Source organism: Cyanidioschyzon merolae, chromosome 11 (genome assembly GCF_000091205.1).
Source record: "Cyanidioschyzon merolae strain 10D DNA, chromosome 11, complete genome".
NCBI classification, from domain to species: domain Eukaryota; phylum Rhodophyta; class Bangiophyceae; order Cyanidiales; family Cyanidiaceae; genus Cyanidioschyzon; species Cyanidioschyzon merolae.
Window position 1 is genome coordinate 100,565 of NC_010137.1, and position 19,983 is coordinate 120,547.

The window sequence follows — 19,983 nt, forward strand, 5'->3', positions numbered from 1 at the left end:
GACGCGTGCCCCTGGGAGCATATCCCGTGAGGGTTAGCAGGCAGCAGCAGAATTCCGCTTCTTCGACTGCCACGAAGAGATCAGGAATTGTCTTCTGGACGGAAATGATTATTTGAAGTGACACTTTGAGTCAAGTTCCAGCATGAGTTTGTGAACGAGTCGTCGAGGCATGACGAAGCGTACTTTTCGTCGTCGATTCACTGGTGAGCACTGTTACGCCAAAGAGTGGCCTTTAAACATAAAGGTGGAAAAATTTAAGAATGCGTGGAATGAGCATGCTACCCATAATGAAAGAAGAAGAATCCTGACTTGTACCTATGCATCGGATTGTGATATCGAACATGATACGAAGCTTTACTCGAGGGCGTCCCAAGTCAACGTAATGACGATGAAAGAGTGCATTCCACCGGCAATGCATCCAAGAAGCCGCCTCAAAAACACCGTGATTCATGAGACCCCAGATGAATCCTCAAATCCTCATCGCGCCACTTCGAGAGCTGAACCTGTCCATCTAAAAAGGTCGACAAAATATCCAAAGGCAGGAACGGGGCAAGCATTCCAGCATTCCATTCTAATCTGAAGCGGTTGCAGGACTGGCTGCTGACGCCTTCTATGACCAACGTCTGCAGGACAGCTCCCTCGACCGATAGAATGCCACCGTGCTTGTGTTTGTTCGACAAGTGGCGAGACGCACACATTCACCAACATACAAACACGCACGCACCAAAGCGTTCCACCAGTGCCTTCTGGACAGCAGAGCGAGGGTACGCATTCTGGAAAATCGAACGCTCCTCCTCCGCTCGCTGGCCACTGTGCATCTCACTGCACTGCTACTGTACCGCAGCGTTCCGATGCTAGCACTGAGAACATTCCTGTCCCCTGCGAGACGACTTGGCCGAGACAGAGCCGTGCCGACGCCGACTCGAGTTGGTCCTCCTCTCGTGCCAGGGCAGCATCCCGAAGAAACTGACTGGCGCTCTCAAAGGACATTCGTTGAAGCGCGCTCGGAACACTGTCCAGCATCCGCATACCGGTGCGCGAAAACGGACGACAGGCACCCAGAGCAGTTTGATAGTCCGCGATGAGCGAGAGATGTCGATAATCCACCGCGATGCCGTAGGCGGCAAAGACGGTTTGAAGCTCTCGTACAAGACGAGCACGAGCAGCCTCTATGCCGTATACGCTCAAGACCTCGGAGATGTGATTCGAAAACAGACCGTCCAGGTCGAGTTCATCATCAGAAAGTGTCCACGCCAACCGGATATTCGATCCCTCTGTGCGCAGCGCTATGCCGCCATCCTCTCGGGTCGTCAGTGTAGTGTTCCGTATGTTCTCAACCGCACGGACGGGCACCCGCTCCGCCGCCGCAAGCGCAAGCTCATCCAAAAAGAGCGTATACCAAGCAGCGGAAGGCAACCAAAGGCTCATCTCGACCCGATTTGGAGACGGAAAGCGCACCACTACCGCATCGTTGTCTTCGGGAGCATCCGGCACCTGAGGCAAACATGGCGTATCACCTGGTGCGACCGTCGTCTTTGATCGGATTTCGTCGTTATGGTCCCGCGACGCTATCTTTTCCAAGCCTTCGGATTCAGAATCCACAGACAGTTCTGAGGACTCGTCCTGATCGGTGCTGCGGCGCGCTACAAGCTCGTTATCAGCAGGTACGGAATCCGCGGATGACTCTGAACTGGTATCCGACAAACCAGCATCCAACATTTCCGTTTCCACTGGAGCTTCGGGCTCACCAGAGTCCTGGTCTTTCTCGTTCAAAGTGACGGATGAAGACGACCAAGTCTGCTGGCTATCAAGCTCTCGCAAGCGTCGGGCAATCAGCGCCTTCAGCACTGGACCATACGTCTTCTTCGTGGCGGCCTGGACATTGTTCGGAGAGATACCCAGCACCTGCGTCCATAGCTCAGGCTCAGCGAGCACCATGATCAGGGTCAGATGAACTCGCTCATTCCGCTTTGCTCCCTGCAAACGCAGCTGCAAACGAAGGATTAGATCGCGCAAACGCACAGAGCGCAGAGCATAGCAGGTAGCGACAGCGCGCTCCCTCGAGACGCCCTCTTTGAATGGAATCTGCATAAACGGCGTCGCTGGAGCCGAACCCGGGAACATGAGAAGCTCACGCAGTCGTGGCACACCGGCGGTAACGTGTTCAACACCGATCCCGGCGAAATGAAAGGTATTCAGGGTCATTTGGGTACTGGGCTCACCGATCGACTGGGCAGCAATCACGCCTACCGCGTCGCCGGGTGCGGCAGTCGATCGCGTGTACCACTCGAGCAATGCGGAACGGTGTGCCTCATCCAGGGTCTCGTACATCTCGAGAAGCGCCGGCGGGAGCTTTGGACTAGATGCGGAATGGGTGGCGCAAACCTCAGCGGCGGAAACGGCATTCGACTTTCTCGTGGCATTCGACGGCGACTGCGAGGCAAACTTGCCAGCACTGCGCGTCCCATCGGCAAGTAAAATGGCCATGAACTCCGCTCTGTGTTGGAGCCAGAGTGCTTGACACGGATCAAGACCGTCTTCGCCGTAGCAAAACTGGATGATGGATCCATCAGACTCTCGAACAGTTCCATCGTAGGCGATTGTGACCCCCTCGAGCGCCTTCACGAGACATCGCTGCAGATACCCGGAGCGCGCCGTCTTCACGGCGGTATCGGTGAGGCCTTCCCGCCCCGCCATGCAGTGAAAGAAATACTCCGGCGGTGACAAGCCCGTCAGGAATCTCGAAGCGATAAATCCACCAGCAAGTGCGGTGCTTTCATACGGCCGGAAACAAGGCAACGTCCAGCCAGCAACAGACCGTGGAACACGCCGCCCATCGAGTACGGTGCTACCGAGCAGGCACGATATCTGCGCCGCATTGACCTGGGAGCCTTTTGCTCCACTGGCTGTCATCAAAGCAAAACCGTTATTCGGAAAAGGTTTGCGCAAACCGGCCGGTATGCAATGCTCGGAAACATTAGATGCGATGGATGCGAGTTCCTTTTTCATTTCCATATCGAGGAGCAGTTCGAGCTCCCGGCCGCGTTCCGTGCGAAGCGCCTCTGCGAGTGCGTGTTCCAGGTCGACCGTGCCGTCTGCCGGGAGACCAAGCACTCGTCTGAGGACGCGGCTTCCAACGGTTATCTGTGTATCTTTGAGCATCTCCCAACGAATTCGCTCTGTTGACGGCAGCAGGAGCAAATCTTCCACGCCTGTGCTATGTCCGTGGCGGCGGAGGAATATCGTTAAGAGGCGGCCAAGGCACGAAAGCAGGTCACAGGCCGCCTCCGGGCCATAGAGGGCATGCACACAATGGACAAGTCCAAAGGGAGCAGCCCCAATCTGTGCTTTGTCTACGACTCCTTGCAACAGTTCACCATCTCGAATGATAACGATACTTTCCTCGGATGCGCTTTGGCCCCAAAAAGCGGAACTCACCTTGGCCCGGCTCTGCATTCTAAGCTTTCTATGGCGGTTTTCAGGATCCGCCAAATGTGCAACGATCCCCAAAACAGTGCTTAGCACCTGCTTCCCTGTCCAGTACTGTTGCGGGTACAGGATCGCCGGCGGAACGTCCGCGCAAACAGTGAACGGCCCGAGGGCTGACCCTGGCGCCGTTCCCTCGGTTCCGCGCTTTCTCTCCCAGAGTCGAGCAGTAGCCGCATAGATCAGCTCGGAATATTCCTCCCATGAAAAAAAACGGTCCCGCTGTGTGAGCAGCACCGCTGCCAGCACATGATCCTGAATGAGGCCGCGCACTGGAGCTCCTGCAGTTGGCGATAAATAGTGGAAATCGATCCGCAAGAGGTATTCTGCTTCAGCAGCAGCAATCCAATCCTGCGGCACATGCATATTCATTTCATCACCATCAAAGTCTGCATTGTAGGCACCACAGTTCGCATAGTGCAGTCGGAGAGTATTCTCCGTCGGGCCCAGGACGCGGACGCGATGAGCCATGAGGCCAACGCGATGCAGCGTTGGTTGGCGGTTGAACAACACTCGATCACCGTTCTGAAGATGCCGGAAAACGCGTGTAGGAACAACGCAACCATCAGGGAGTTCTTCAGCTTCGAAAAGTGTCTCCGCGAGCACCCCAGATCGCTTGCTATCACCTGCAGGAATTTGGATTCGGGTGCCGTCTCCCCGTTCGATGATATTTGCCCCTGGGTACCTCTGGGGTCCGCGATACACATTCTGCTGAAGTCGGGTCAGGTTCCAGGAAGCGACTAGTTCCGGAAACGAAAGTTTCATTGCAAACTGGAGTGGTACTCCAACTTCATTCACGTCCAGAAAGGGATCGGGAGAAATTACCGATCGCGCAGCGTAGTTCACTCGTTTCCCCATAAGATGCATCCTGAAAATCCCCTCCTTGTGCTCCAGCTGTTGCCGTATGCCCGGAGCACGTCGCATCGAAGCGGTTGGCTCTGAGTCCACCAGCTCCTGAACTGCTTGTTGGAGCTCAGCAACCGCCTTGCCGAGGGCCAGGGGATTTCTCGCCTTCCGCGCATCCGCTACCGACTCATTTGCCTTAAGCACATATGTGTAATGGAAATTTTGGGCATGCTCGCGGGGTATGCTGTTGACATCATCATCTCGAGTAGAAGGAAGACGAAATCTAGACGGTGGAACCAGAAGCACCCGCAGCAAGAATGTGTCGAGGAGGTGGTGGCCAAACAAGTACCCACAAAGTTCAGGAGAATTCTGTTCTACTGCTAAGAGAATACGCACCACCATACTCGGCAGTAGAAGCTGTTCCTTTCCAGCAACCAAACAGAGTGCCTCAAGCAGCTGCGTCTGACACTGTGCTTCTGTGTCAGGGCTGGCCTGAGCAGTTGCCAGCGTCGTCGCAGCAGCCTTTGATCGTTTCCGCGTCGGAGGCAGACGTGCAAAAATGCGACACCCGTCGGTGCGAATATGCACCGCTTTGCATCCACAGCGTGTGCAAGCTGCATTCGAGCTCGTGCAGTCACCGATGAAGCGCTGCATGAGTTGGACGCGACGACTGCTTCGCTGTACAGTGGTTAGCTTCTCCGTAGCAGCATCAAAGCGGTCAGTGTGAACACCAGAGTGACCTCCGCGGGCTGATTCGAGCCTGGGCTTTTTTGTGGAACTGCGGCTACCATCGCTGCTCTCGCTGGAGACATCGGAGGTCTGATCCAGGAAACCTGCCAAGTCCGGACTAGTGCTCTGCTTATCCAGTTGCAGGAGATCGGCGAGCGATTCGAAGTTTTGCCAGGTGCCTCGTTCCAGGTGTCGCAGACACTCAAGCCAAAGCTTCTCCCGAATCCGTGGCAAACGAAAGTTCGCACAGCCAAGACATACGCCGCGAAGAAGTCGCACAAGCAAGGAAAAAAGAAGCGGGTTCACGACGGGCTCGGCCAACTCGATATGACCGCAGTGACCAGGGCAGCTGAAAAACCCCAGACGGCACGTCGCGCAGATGCCAAACTTGTCATAAACGCCTAAGCGTGGATCGTAGAGGCCGCCGCGTACAGGCCGTCCAAGGTCGTCAAAGGCAACCGCAGACTGGATCTGCTGCACAGAGAGTTGCAGCACCTCCTCCGCCGTATAGAAACCAAAACCTACTCCACCTATTCGGTAGTGCACATCTCCACTCTTTAACGATACGACGCGCTCGTCCATTTGTGTCTTATCAGCGTCTGGCTTGGTCAGTGCCAAGCGACTCCGGTCAGTGCGCTGCGAATAGTTGCGCGAGCACTTCGCCCCGGAGCGAGTGTGCGTTACACAGCCACCAGTGCAGCGCTTGTTGTTCGGGAAATTGTATCGGCCTTGTATGACGCTCTGCGTACGTACTTCTTGCGAAAGAGTGACAGAATCAGGGCTGGTGTTCTTATTGAACCGTCAGAAGCAGCGATAACGGAGAGCGTCGACCTCGATCTCGCGCAAGGCGGGCTCCAGTAGCGTGTAGGTGCCTCGTGGTGCGTTTGGCGTGTGCTGGCTACGCGTTTAACCTGCAGGCGAGCTTCAGTGCCTCATGCAGCGCTTTGTGCAGTCACAACATGTTTTTGGTATATGGAAACCAGGCCTTTGGTGTTGCCTCCGGGAGCATGCTCGCTGGTTTGCAGCAGCAGCAGGGCCTCCCAGCCAGAAGCGGAAGCTGCTTGCGGACGGACCCACGCTTGCGGACTTTTTGGTGAGTACCTCCGGAGATCACACCGGGTCATCAGTGCTCTCGAAGAGTGGCACTCCGACAAGGTTGCTCGAAAGGCAGATAGATTCCCGTCGGAAGCGACCTACCGTAGGGGCATCAGCGAGTGTCGTTGAGGCGTTGCGTGCTTTGGATGCAGATCTCGCAGAGACCCCGCCCGCCCCGTACAAGGTTTTCATCGAGACTTACGGTTGTGCGATGAATACATCTGATTCAGAGATTGTAGCGTCTATTTTGGCTGCACGTCCGGACTGGTTTCAGCTACTCAATGGTCCTTCGGCTTCTCCGGACGAGGCGGATGTCGTGTTGATCAACTCGTGCGCGATTCGAGACAAACCCGAGGTCCGTGTGCTTCAAAGACTTTCAATGCTTCGAGCGGCAGAGCGCGGTCGAGGCCAGCGTGCGCCGCGACGCATTCTTGGCCTTCTTGGTTGCATGGCGGAGCGTCTCAAGACACGGTTGCTGGATGAGATGCCTTCGAAACGCCTAGTTGACCTAGTCGTCGGACCCGACAGCTACCGCGACCTCCCTCTGCTGCTGCAGGGCCTCGTGCGTACGACGGATCTGCAGCGCTTTGCCTATCATGTACAGCTTTCACTTGAGGAGACGTATGCAGATATAGCGCCTCTACGGGACCATGGACTGATCACAGCATACGTGAGTATCATGCGTGGGTGTAATAACCACTGCGCATTCTGTGTTGTGCCGCAGACGCGTGGCCCGGAGCGCTCGCGAGAGCCTGCGAGCATCTGGAACGAGATCGAAAGTCTGGGTAACGAAGGCTTCAAAGAAGTTGTTCTCTTGGGGCAAAACGTGAATAGCTATTGCTACCAGAGCGACCATCCGTATCCAAAGGTCACCAAATTTGCGGATCTCCTGGAAGGTGTTTGTGAGATTGCTGAGCGCCACTCGATGCGTGTACGTTACACTTCGCCACATCCGAAGGATTTTCCTCACGAGGTGCTGAGACTCTATACAAGATACGCACCTGGAACTCTTTGCCGTCAGATCCATGTTCCCATGCAGTCCGGAAGCTCCGAAGTGCTGCGCCGAATGCGTCGCGGCTATACACGCGAGGAGTATCTTGCACTCGTGGCGCGCATTCGAGATACAGTCGGTGCAGATGTTGCGCTCTCTACTGATATTATCAGCGGATTCTGTGGGGAGACTGAAGCAGAGCACGCGGAGACGATTTCGCTTATGGAGCAAGTGCGCTTCGATCAGGCATTCATGTTCGCATACAGTGAACGCGAGCGCACGATTGCGGCTCGCCTGTACGCCGATGACATTCCAAAGGAGGTGAAACTCCGTCGACTTGGCGAAATCATTTCGACGCAACTCAAGATCAGTGCAGAACGGGCACGAGCGATGGTCGGCACCGAACAGCGCGTGCTGGTTGAAGAGGTCGTTCACGCGAACGAGCGGCAACGACTAGACTCGGAGATTAGCGGGAAGCAAGCCACTCCTGCCTGGATCGCCCGGACCGAGAGCAATCGCCGTGTTTGGATACCATTCTCGGAAAAGCACACTGTCGAAGGACCCGGCCCAATGCACAAGCATCGACAACCCTGCATTGGCGATTATGTTGAGGTATCCATCACCGGGGTGAGCGGCAATCGACTCATTGGTGAGATTGTAAACTGAATCGAGGAACAGCTCTGCATTGTCGATTGTGTCCATGGATCCATCACCAGTTTCCGCTCCAGTCGGATTATAGGTGAAGTTGTAGAGTGAACAGGGGCGCAGCTCTGCATAGAGACATCACTATAGCAGTGAGCACATGGTGTAGCCTGACTTGCCAGGAGCACGCGCGAAGAATATGCATTTCTTGGTGCTCAATAACGGTGAGCGCGACGTCATCGGGAATACCTTGAACCTGGTGAATGCCCTCCGGGATGCGAGAATGTCTGAATCCAAGCCTCGAGCACTCCAGCCGATGCCCCAAAGCGACCACGACGTCGCTCCGCATCGTTTAGGCAACCACGGCCGCGGGACGCCCAGCAGCATTGCCTCAAACGACTGTGGTCAGCAAGGGACCCCATGGATCGCTTGAAGGAAATTGAACACCTGTCTATGATACTATCATGGCGCTCTTGGAACGTGATCACGCCCCATGATGAGCGCAAGTCCGTTCTCTGGTCATAGAGAGCGCTCGGGCATTCAGGGCATTTGGTGAGGCGGTTCGATCCTGAAGCACAAAAATTTGATTCAAGTCACTGTTCACGTGGCCATGGTAAAGCTGTTCTGAGTGCCACAGACCTGGAAACTGCATTGCTCTTGGGTCCGCCACGCCTTCAACATACGGGATAATAGCGTTCTGAAGGCGTTGCACAGAATGTCGCTACAGAAGCGGTGTCGCTGGTGCACTGGATATGGACAGCGTTTGTGCACGTGAAAGGAGCCTCCTTCGCCTCATCGCTCTCGGGAATGATTTCGGTTCTACAAAGGCAAGAAAAGTGGGTTCACCAAATTGTTCGGTGAGTTGAAAGAGGACATTACCGATAAGAGTCGTTGTTTGATGGTGTCATATGGCGCTTGAAATGCTGTGGCGCTCGGAGGCTGCACTCGTGCTTCTTCGAAGAGAGTGTACAATGAGTTGAGGAACCAAGTCTGCGCGATTCCCATCAATGTATTCAGAACGACATTCACGAATCATGAGCATGCATGCTCCTTGAAACTGGTAGCGAAGAAGAGTGTGAGACAGTGACGGATGCATACGCTGATGTACGGTACGCTGACAGCGCATCGTGTCGTGATGTAATCGAAAATGAGGGGTTCTCGACTGTGTTCTTCCAATGGCAATTATGCGCGCGAGCTCTTTCTGTACCCCGACATGAACGCATCGGCCAACAGCCGAAACTGCATCCTGCTTCAAGGGCATCGTGAGGCCTTATGTCGAGCGAGGATTCGAGTAAATCGTTTACTGCTCAGTGCGGACATGACGCTGAAACGCCGAGGACTTTCGAAAGATGAAAATTAGCGTTCAGGAAAGCTGAGATTCGATTATCGCTTGGGCAAGGTACAGAATTCGTATGGATTAGCAGTCCAGATTGGCTGGATCGCCATGTGCATACACTGGGAAAGATTTTCCTGAGTTACGAATGAACGGTAACAGTGTTCACTCACTCGATATTGCGCCGCATGATGATGCGCTCATTACGTACAAAAATCTAGGGCGGACGCAAGCGCTCAGCGAACGGAAAGGAATCCTCGCCGAGACATAAGAGCCGTCAGCGAGGAAGCATGAGCTAGTTCGAGCCAGAAACGCCGCTCCGCTGCATCGGATTCGGCGCTTCCTCGAGCCAAAGCCCTCTGTGGTACAGCAGAGCCGTTTTGTCTCCGTGTGACGACCGCACTGGCGCTGTGGGAGCTATTGCGGACGCTCATGGCAAGCTCTGCACTGGATTGAACGGAACGAGCGACAAGAATATCCGAGAAGAATTATGGCTTATGGAACTTGGTGGTAGATGGAATGATAGATGCCTCACCGCGCGCTGGTACCAAGCGCAGAGTCGGGGAATGCTGGCCTGAATCAACGATTCGCCAAATGAAACCAATTTCGATCCCGCGCGCCGAAGCAGTGTTTCATATCGTACCGTCATGATCTTCCACGATATTCCTTATTCTTCCAACTTCTTGGGCAAACGGTCATCTCACGTACCATGTACATTCTTGTATCTATATGAACTAAATGAAAATATTGGACCTGGACAGGAGCAACCCTCAGACAACGCAGTCACTAAACGGTCTCCTTGGTTCAGTGTTCACGAGCGTGTGTTCCGCCATAGTCTGGACCTCGACCAAAGAAACCAGCTTGCTGTACTGCAAACTGTGATCGCCGGAACTCCGGAGTTTAACTAGAATCTTCTGAGCTGCTTTGAGCGGCAAGGTGGAACTGGTATTCACTGCTCACCGAGGCGAGCCTCGGAGCAAGCTTTCGGCAGGCGGCAGGAAATCTGGCGAACTTCTCAAGGGCTACCAAAAACCCCGGCTGCGTCTGAAAAATCCAGTGAGACGGCGATAAGCGCTACAGCGCACCGTCTCATGGAGGGCGGGTCTCCAGCTGTAGGGAGGGCGGGCTCTCTCGCGGACGCTCCCACGAGTTCTGACCCGGCGCCTACCGCAAGCGCCAACGACCGCAGCAACACCGCTGACCCGCAACAGCCCTCGACATCTAGCCCATTGGTAAACGCGGCAGACCCTGGAGCAAAGAATGTCGCCCTTGTGGAACAGACAGAACCGGCGACACCAACTGCCTCTACAGGAAACGAGCAGCACCGGACGACGCAGCCAGCGCCACGACAGTTTTCACCAGCTCAACGATGCAACCACAACCAGGTGAAAAGGCTAGGTCCCGCCTTGAAATCCTTGGAATGCCCAATCTGCTTTGATTTGTTTCGCGCAGCTGTGACGACCCGCTGCGGTCATACGTTTTGTTTCAGCTGTATCATGCGACACTTTCGCAATCACAAATCCTGTCCAGTATGTGGCGGTTTCTTGACTCGCGACCAAATCGCCCCTGACTCCAGTGTTCAAAAGGCGGTTCGTCTAGCGCAGGCAGCATCACCGAGCTTGCTTACGAGATCGAAAACTTCATCTCGAGTCGATGATGTCCGATCGTCTACGCTGGTGTCGGATGAGGAGAAACCCCAGCGAAAGGCGCAGCGGACCGGAACATTGGACACGCAAGAGGAATGTGTTGCCGAATCTGACGGTGAATTCAAATCTGAAGCTGCTGCAGCTTTCGCTGCCCTCATGTCGCAACAGTCAGGACATGCTGGCAGGCCTCGACAAGCGCTGTTCGCAGCCGGCTCAACGCACGCTCCGCGTGAACAGCGACAGGAGATCGCACCCGCCGCGTCGGATGACCAGCATCGAGCTTCGTCGAGGGAGAGGCCCATTCTATCGAAGCAGGATCCAATCATAGAGCAAATCCTGAGCGATCTGGAAAGAGAGACGCAGAAAGGACAAGAGAGCAACTTTGTGGACAAGCTCAAGAGGATTGCCTCTCGACTATCAGGTTCAGAGATTGACCAGATTGTCGAGACATTGTTAGAGCAGCGTCGCCGCCTCCAGCGAATGAGCCTGGGCACTGATTATACAATCTTGAAAAGCTTCCTCGAATACAACATTGAGCTGAAACGCCGCGAGCTGGCAAAGATTGAGGCAGAGCTTCTGCAATTAGAAGCGGATCTACAAAGGGCCAACGAGCTACAGCAGCGACGTGCTGAATCCATGAAGGATTCGGGAGAACGCGGCGCCCCAGAGGCGGCCGAAAAGCGGGTACAGCGGATGCTGATATTGTTCGAACAGCTTCAGCAACGGTACTTGGAGCTCAGACCACCAAACTTGAAAGAATCTTCTCCTCAGCCAGCGGGCATGGATAGAGATAACCAGCAAAGCCATGCCACGAGAGCTCGACCATACGATTTGGGACCGTCGCCACTGGCGCTTTCGTCGGTGACTGCACAGAGCTCAGGGCACCTCCCGACGGACATCACCGAAGTGGATGCCGATCCCCTGGAACAGTTTGCGCACGAACTGTGCACGGCGACGAAATATGCACAAATGCGCTGCCTAACGCTTTTGCGTTATGGGGAGCCTTTTCGGGGTAGCAATATCGTGTCGTGTCTGGACTTTGACATGTTTGGTGAACTGCTCGCAGCTGCTGGAGTCATGCGGAAAATCAAAATTTTTGATCTACACACCGTGGTCGATCACGATGCTCAGGTGAAATATCCAATCTGCGAACTGCCAGCACGAGCAAAGCTCTCATGTCTGAGCTGGAGTCCGTCGACACGGCAACATATCGCGTCGAGCGACTATGATGGAGTCGTCTGCATCTGGGACACAGAAAGCTGCAAGCTCGTCGCCGAGTATGAAGAGCATGAGAAACGAGCCTGGACCGTAGATTACTGTCCGATGAAGCCTCATATCCTGGCGTCCGGTAGCGACGACGGGAATGTCAAGATATGGTCGACCACGCAACGAGACTCTGTAGGAACGATTCGGATGAATGCGAATGTGTGCTGCATTAAGTTTGCACCTCTTCAGCACGAGTGCCTGCTTGCCGTTGGATCAGCCGATCACCAAGCTTACGTTTATGACTTGCGCAGCATGGCACAGCCGCTGCACATCCTCAAGGGCCATCGAAAGGCAATCTCCTATATCCGATTCTTCTGCAGCAACCGGGAAATCGTGACTGCATCCACGGATTCGACGTTGCGGCTGTGGGACCTGCGAAGCTGCCAGTGCGAGCGCATCTACACTGGCCATTGTAATGAGCGCAACTTTGTGGGCCTTTCTGTGAAGCCGGACTGGATTGCCTGCGGTAGTGAAGACAACCACGTCTATACCTATTATCGCAGCCTGACATCGCCAGCAATTGTGAGCGACTTTGCTGCCGAGCCGGCCCAGCATTCAGCAGAGGTCGTCGCTCGATCTGGAGGCGCCCTGGATGTCGCCGGTGCACCAGGCTCGCGCTTCTTGCAACCAGATTCTGGCACGTTCGGTGGCCCGCATTTTGTCTCAGCCGTTGCCTGGCGCAAGGACACAGACACACTTGCTGCAGCGAATTCTCAGGGCCTAATTAGGATCTTTGAGCTCTCATGAGACCGGCATCCGAAAGACTCGATGCTGTTTTCGACTGCGAGCGATCTTGGAGCATGCTGCAGATGCCTGCCCAGGGCCATCGGGTGCATTCTCAGTGTCGCAGCACCACAGCGCACGATACCTGTACGGATAGCCATTTATTGTGAGGAATCTGGCAGTCTGCGCTGGCTAGAATGTGTTCGCGTCATAGTCGACGACGTAAACGAACAGTTTGCTCAGGTTCGCTATTCGTGAGAAATATTTGCAATGCATTTCACTTGATGTGTTCACAAGCATGCAATCAATCACGGTTTACTGCGTACACCGACAACTCTCTGTCATATGCGTGTCTACTGCATGGGGGCTGAACTTTGTGTGCGTGTTCACGGCACTGTCAGTTGCCCATTTCAATATTTTCTGGTTGGATTCACGCATATAAACTGTTTTCGCATCCATGAGCGAAGTTCTCGTTAGAGGGCGCCCACTCCTGGAGGCCGTACTCGGGCAAGACGCCAACGCCCGGGCGCACTGGTCGCACTTCCGCGGGAGCCCTCAGTTCTGTTGCACATTTCGTCGAGGTCTGGGCGCTAGGCCTGAGGGCACTCCAAGCGTCTGCGGTTTGCGCTCCGCGTGGGGCCTCGAGCACTCGGGTCACAACGAGGTGCAGTGTGTTGCGAACGGCGTCGCCTAGCACGTCGCATGGCACATTCCGGTTACACTCTTGGGGTTTCCGTTGTCCTTTACAAGCACATAAGCCAGGGTCCAATGACTAGCCTCATCAAGTCGCAATGGATAGGAGATTAAGTGGGTCACCGCCGGCCTCGAAACGCTCTACAGTCAAGTGTCGCAGGAAAGCGATACTGCCGATTCGCGTAAAGTACACACGTTTCCAGGCGTGCGTTATACCGCAATTAATCGCTCACTGGGCCGTCCTGCGATGAAACCAGAACGGCAAGACGAGGGTATTCTGCGCTGGCGGCTTCCTAGGCAAAAATCAGCAGTTCAACTCGCATACGTAAGTTTGAAAAGTTTTCCACACGGGTTCCGTCTACGCAAAGCGCTTCGTTACTGGCTTTCCTCGTCCCTAGGGGCTTGGCAACGAGTTCACTGCAGCTCAGGGAACGCTGCTGGCTGGACGCACTGTCAGCGAGGTCGCCACGGATGTTGTCTCAGTCACACAACCCGAAAAGCAGGTATTCGACTGGTGCAGCGGTTCCAAAGCGGTAGGTCGTTCCAAGCCTGCGAAGCACTGCCTGCAGAGCTTACCACGACCATGGCGCACAGGTACTTTGATGCGGCAGCGAACCTCACGGATGAGGCGTTTTTAGGGGTATATAACGGCAAGAGATATCACGAACCAGACCTTGATCGAGTTCTCGAACGAGCTGCACAAGAAAACGTACGCGAAGTTCTAGTCACGGCGGGCTCTCTAGACCAGAGTAAAGAGGCGCTGTTGCTAGTTCGCGAAAACCGTAAACAACTTGCCGCATCGAGCGCAACGTCCTTGCCGAAACTATTCGCCACTGTGGGTGTGCATCCCACCAGATGCAGTGAGTTTTTCCCCAAAGAAGATACTGCATCTGCGGATGCTGAGGCGCACGCACGCGAGCATCTACATGCCCTGAGAGCACTCATCGAGCAAGGCGTTGGCGCAGCGGGTGGTACGCAAGCCCCTGACGAAAACCTCGATGATGACGCCGTTGTCGCCATCGGCGAGTGTGGACTCGATTACGTGCGCACACAGTTCTGCCCGCCGGCAGTGCAGCAAAGAGGCTTCAAGTTGCAACTGCAACTAGCCGGAGAGACTGGTCTCCCTCTTCTGTTGCACAATCGAGAGTCTACTGCCGACCTAGTGCAGCTTCTCACGGAGAACCGGCACCAAATTAGAGCTGGCGGTCTCGTTCATTCATTTGATGGTTCAGCAGAGGAAGCAGCAATGTTGTTAGACCTCGGATTTCACCTAGGCGTCAACGGATGCTCCCTGAAAACAGAGGAGAATCTTCGAGTTGTCCGTGAGAGCATTCCTTTAGATCGCCTTATCTTAGAGACAGACTGTCCGTATTGTGAGCTGCGACCGAGCCACGCCAGCTATCAGTTCATGCACAAGCAAGGCATCGACATCGCGGGGTACGGCTGGGCAGGCCGCGCGCGCGCTGACAAGAAACGCTTCTGCACAGGTGTGGGCGTGCGGGGGCGCAACGAGCCTTGTAGTATTGTCCAGATATGTGCTGTTGTGTCCAGCCTCAAAGGAGTGCCGATGGCGCACGTTGCGGAGGCGACGCGTCGGAACGCCCTTTCGCTGTTTAGGTGCAGCGAGGCCGTCTAGTCGACGTATTATTCTGTTCATAGTCGGCAGCTATGCTTGGATTTTTGCTTCAATTTCCGAGAGCTTCTTCGAGGGACCAGCCATGGTCAGGGAAGACACGGTGGCTGGAGCGACGAGTGGCACATTCTAGCGGAGGACGTTCGAAAACGCTGCAGTCCTCGAGGGGTGGCCTCGGACGCTCTAGTAAGAAGCGCTGGGCCCTGAGCGGTACCCTGGCGGATGCCAGTGGCCGTCCGATCTCTGCAGGCCAGGGGGAAATGCACAATGGGGAGACGACGCTGGGACCCTCGGGATCCGCGGCACCTACGACAACGACAGCAGCAGTTGTTGACGCTGCGATCGGCGGCGGCCAGAACAGGTTGCCTCGGGAGCGACCCGTTTCTGTAGCCGTCGCGGGTAGGAATCAGCTGTCGTCCCAACGCTGGTCAAAGATAGTCTGCACGATCGGGCCAAAAACTTGCTCGTTGGAGGCTATCTATCAACTTGCGGAGCATGGCATGAACATAGCCCGACTCAATATGTCGCACGGCAGCCATGAATGGCATCACAACGTCATCGAGAAAATTCGCGCTGTGAACAAGTCGGGAAAATACAATATTGGCATCCTACTGGATACGAAAGGACCAGAAGTGCGTTCAGGTGACCTGAAGGCACCGATCAAGGTCGCTCGAGGCCAACGCTTCATCTGGACGGTGCGGCGCGATATACCACCGGAACAGCTCGCATCTGATTTTCCGTACATTACGGATGTATCCTATGATGACTTTATCAACGATGTGAACGTGGGCGACATCCTCCTCGTCGACGGTGGCATCTGCTCTTTCGTCATTGTGGAAAAGCGTGGACTTGATGTCATTTCAGAGTGCCTCGACGAAGGAGTGCTAACAAGTCGTCGGCACCTCAACGTTCGCGGCAAGTCGGCGTCTTTGCCGGCATTAACAGAAAAGGATTGGGATGACATTCGTTTTGGCGTCGAGAGAAACGTTGATTTCTATGCTCTATCGTTCGTGAAGCATGAGGACGATATCATTCAGCTTCAGGAATACTTGAGGGAGCACGCCCCCGGGCAAACACCTCTGGTTTTGGCAAAGATCGAATCTGCGCAGGCGATCCCACGGCTGCGACAAATCCTCGAAGCTGCCGATGGAGCTATGGTGGCTCGTGGTGACTTGGGCGCTGAAATTCCCGTCGAGGAAGTGCCCATAGTGCAGGAAGAAATTGTCTACCTTAACCGGGCAATGCACAAACCAACCATTGTGGCCACACACATGCTTGAATCCATGATTGTATACCCGACACCAACGCGTGCAGAGGTTACGGACATTACGGAAGCGATTCGACAAGGCTCAGACGCAACGATGCTCAGCGGTGAGACTGCGAATGGCTCGTATCCGCTCGAGGCGCTCACGGTCATGGATACTGTAGCAAAGAGCGTGTTTCATCAGGAGCAGGAAGGCCTCTTGTGTGCGGCGCTTTCACCAGTTGAGCGCAGCACAGGCGCCACGCTGGAAAGGGACTTGCTCTCGGATCCAATGGTCAGCATGACAGAGGCTGCTGCGAGCCTTGCAACCGGCGTTGACGCTGCATGCATTATTGTGTTCACCAAAAGCGGGCGTGTAGCGAGCCTCGTCTCATCAGCGAGGTCGCGCTGCCCCATCTACGCGTTTACGCCCAGCGAAAGCACCGCCCGCAAGCTCACTTTATTTTGGGGCGTGACTGCTTTCAGCCTCGAGTTTTGTCCGGATCCAGAGGTAACAGTACATCGGTCTTTGGAGGAGCTGACCCGGCGCGGTCTGATCCGCAAAAATGAACTTGCAGTCATCGTTAGTGATCTGCTTGTACGCGATGATTTCAGCGTCGACAGCATCCAAGTGCGCCGTGCCTAGGCGGTGATGGACCGCAGGCGGCAGGCGGCGCTCGTGAAGGTACAACGTGATGCCCAATTGGACGGAATTTTCCCTGATACATCAGGTCTGATAGACCTGTTCAGCAATCCGGACTGGCAGCGTGGCATACGGCTACTATGTCATGCGTTCCAGTGAACACCGTATCGTTTGGTCGCTCGTATGGCGCGCCTGCGCACGGCCAGCGGCGAAATACAAGGGGCGAACGCACGCCCTCACGTCACTATAGCTGTGGACGTTGCTAAAGGTCTTGCGTATAACAGTAGAACACTTGCAAGCGTCCCTGTAACCAAAGAGGAGGGCCTGGGGGGCATCCAGCGACGCGCAGAGGCGCTATCGTCTCGCACAGGCAAGGGCAAAACGTGAGCATTGTACTGCCGATAAATGCATCATACAATTGAAGAATGAGCATCGAGCGCTCAGCTCCTTATCCAAATCAAACAAGTGCGCTTCTATCCGTGCTCTGCAACAAGTCTAATCTTTTAGGTCAATGACTTCTCCTCAGCTAGATTGCGCCCTTCAACGCTGGGACTGAATTCTTTTGGAACAGCAAAGCGGCTACTGTGTTTGGACAAGCTATAAGCAGAGAGGAGTTCCACTTCAGTCCAGAGGGTGCTTCCAAGCAAAACGTCGTAACAGATGGCTTGCGAACTTTGGTTTCGTTTCGATAAGGGTGATGAATTCGAGCGCAATATTTCCGGTTGCCATTGGACATGAGCTGGTCGAGGTTCCCACAAAGCATAGGGAAGACATGCAGTTCTTGCAAAATTTGGCGACCATTCGTCGGGTTCAGCCTCTAGCAGAGCATAAATTCGCGTTACCGTCAGCCCCGTTTGAGCTTCGCCAGCAAAGCCTCAATCTGCAAGTTCAGGTATGGCTGTCCCTTTCTTGTTCGTCGAAGATGCGCTGTTCTTTGGTTCTCACGGAGCTGCGCACGCCGCTCACGTTCCTCTGAAAGCCTCTGCCGCTGCTGCTCACGCTCGAAAAGCTCAGCCTGACGCTTGGTTCGAGCCTCTTGGCCTTTGCTGATCGCCTGCGCATAGCGCTTTGGAACGCGTTCTGTCGACGAGCGGTTCGACTGGTCAGCAAATTGTTCCCCGTCTTTGTCCGGTGAAGCGTTTTTTTGTACGGAGAACTGATCAGGGGCACGCGCGTTGATTTGCTCCGTCTGTTCGCCAGATGCGGCTCTTCCTTCGAGCAGGACTAGCATACGCCGAAACTCTTGGACCCTGCGCCGCACTCGCGCACGGCGGCTTTCGAGAAGCTTGCGCCGATGAGCGCGGCGCTCTCGTTCAAACTGCCTCTTTCTGCTGAGGAAGTCCTGTAAATCGACGTGTGGCCTCTTAGATTCCATGTCTGTTGTCCCTTGCGTGCTAGACACTCTAGGGCTCTCCAGTGCCGTCGCATCGCCATCTGTCGATCCTGCTACGCGCGTGCGTCTCAGACACCAGTCAGCGAGGATGCCGTTGCTCGATGTTTAGGCGCGACCACCATAGCCCTGTCGACACAAACATGAATACCACGAGTACATATGCACAGAGTGTTGATATGGGTGCCGCGATGTCGCATGATGTTGTTGCATTGTTCTCGGGTACAGCATAGTTCATGCTAGTTTGGATCCCGGAGAGTGCGCGATAGTTACCGGCTACCGGGAGCGCGTCCATCATCATTTCGTGCCAGACCTTCAGGTTCCACGATACATCACCGCCGAATCTACCACCGCTACACATATCTCGCATTGGGGATATTAGTAAGTTCACAGGAGCCTCCGAATGCCGATCTCGCCGTGAGCGCCCACCGCGACGCCTTGAGCGCCTGTGCGGATGCTGCACCCAGAGGGAACGTTTATGCCAGACTCTTGTGGGCGTCAGCTCGAGCGATATGGGTCCCTGGATCGACGCAGCCTTCTCTTTACGTGTCAATGCTCCTGGATCTCGGGGCTTTAACTATCGCTTAACCATGAACGCCCGGAGGTTCGGTCAACCGCCCAAACAGTGTCGTCCAAGGTCATGAGGGCTCGATTGATCTGGAGAATCCATGGGCGCCGCACACCGAGCGAACGGTGTCACGGCCTAGTCACTGATGCCGGCTTCGTACCTTTCAGTTTAACGCAATTAGCACTTAAGAGGGTAAGGCTTCGCATACTAAGATCATCTTGAGAATCGGATGAGCAGCGGCAACGTCGGATCTTGGATAATGCACTTGGTCAGCTGTATGCGCTTCGTGAAAATCAATCATTTGAGTTCCGAATCATCTGCACGCGTCTCGTACTGGGCATGCGTCATGCCCTCCGTCCTGCTTGCGAGTTTCATGGCCGCCATCCCTCTCATGCAGTTTGGTTGTTGGCCCCGCGCTGTCTCATCAGCGCGAAGCGTATGTGCTGACAGATTCCGCGAGAAATCCGTTCTCCGTGGGCGCATATACCGACCGAAATGATGACTCGCATATGCGAAGCGTTCATCGCTGTACAGTTCGGACGTGTTTGCACGCAACTGACCAACCAACGAGTGATGAGCGATGACGCATTCGTTCGCAACAGGGGGCACATCATGCAACGCCATCTCGGAGAAACCACGCCCGAGTGCTCTTGCACAGTACGGATTAGCGGAGAACATGAACGCGCCCCTAGAGCCAACTCCGGTAAGTGCACCATACAGTGATTTGGTCCCCGCCTGGTGGTCGCTGCGACACTTCCAGCGTCCCTGACGATGGACCCCAAAAACGCTCGACACCCGGCATATCCACCGCATTGATCAAAACTCGAGTCGTTGTGTGAAAGCTCTTCTGAAGACCGTGGAACATACAAGTATCTGGGGACGACGATGATCTCCCTCCTATTTTTCAGCGAGCATCACGCGTCCCGAAGAGTCCGGTCCGGCTCATGGGTCAACCGCCATGAACCCTCTTCGCTGCGAGAGCAGCGCTGCGTCAGACTGCAGTGCGCGTCCGAAATGTCAAGGAATCTACCGTCGTCGCATTGCTGCTGCGCGCGC

General features: G+C 54.9%; 6 protein-coding genes across 6 annotated transcripts; 4 read left to right on the top strand and 2 right to left on the bottom strand.

Moving 5' to 3' along the window:
* Positions 1 to 819: 819 nt before the first annotated feature.
* CYME_CMK037C (RNA polymerase I largest subunit) lies at positions 820 to 5,643 on the bottom strand (the record flags this gene model as incomplete). The annotated part of the gene is made up of 1 exon (XM_005536411.1): positions 820 to 5,643. One exon carries the CDS (start codon positions 5,641 to 5,643, stop codon positions 820 to 822), a length of 4,824 nt encoding a protein of 1,607 aa, XP_005536468.1.
* A 352-nt stretch (positions 5,644 to 5,995) lies between these two features.
* CYME_CMK038C (probable 2-methylthioadenine synthetase) lies at positions 5,996 to 7,813 on the top strand (the record flags this gene model as incomplete). The annotated part of the gene is made up of 1 exon (XM_005536412.1): positions 5,996 to 7,813. One exon carries the CDS (start codon positions 5,996 to 5,998, stop codon positions 7,811 to 7,813), a length of 1,818 nt encoding a protein of 605 aa, XP_005536469.1.
* A 2,400-nt stretch (positions 7,814 to 10,213) lies between these two features.
* Positions 10,214 to 12,781, top strand: CYME_CMK039C (photoregulatory zinc-finger protein COP1; the record flags this gene model as incomplete). The annotated part of the gene is made up of 1 exon (XM_005536413.1): positions 10,214 to 12,781. The coding sequence occupies one exon, from the start codon at positions 10,214 to 10,216 to the stop codon at positions 12,779 to 12,781; it is 2,568 nt and encodes an 855-aa protein (XP_005536470.1).
* A 916-nt stretch (positions 12,782 to 13,697) lies between these two features.
* On the top strand, positions 13,698 to 15,086 carry CYME_CMK040C (unknown TatD related DNase; the record flags this gene model as incomplete). Its single annotated transcript, XM_005536414.1, has 1 exon — positions 13,698 to 15,086. The coding sequence occupies one exon, from the start codon at positions 13,698 to 13,700 to the stop codon at positions 15,084 to 15,086; it is 1,389 nt and encodes a 462-aa protein (XP_005536471.1).
* Positions 15,087 to 15,118: 32 nt separating this feature from the next.
* CYME_CMK041C (pyruvate kinase) lies at positions 15,119 to 16,972 on the top strand (the record flags this gene model as incomplete). Its single annotated transcript, XM_005536415.1, has 1 exon — positions 15,119 to 16,972. One exon carries the CDS (start codon positions 15,119 to 15,121, stop codon positions 16,970 to 16,972), a length of 1,854 nt encoding a protein of 617 aa, XP_005536472.1.
* Positions 16,973 to 17,813: 841 nt separating this feature from the next.
* CYME_CMK313C (hypothetical protein) lies at positions 17,814 to 18,344 on the bottom strand (the record flags this gene model as incomplete). The annotated part of the gene is made up of 1 exon (XM_005536416.1): positions 17,814 to 18,344. One exon carries the CDS (start codon positions 18,342 to 18,344, stop codon positions 17,814 to 17,816), a length of 531 nt encoding a protein of 176 aa, XP_005536473.1.
* Between the last annotated feature and the right edge of the window lie 1,639 nt (positions 18,345 to 19,983).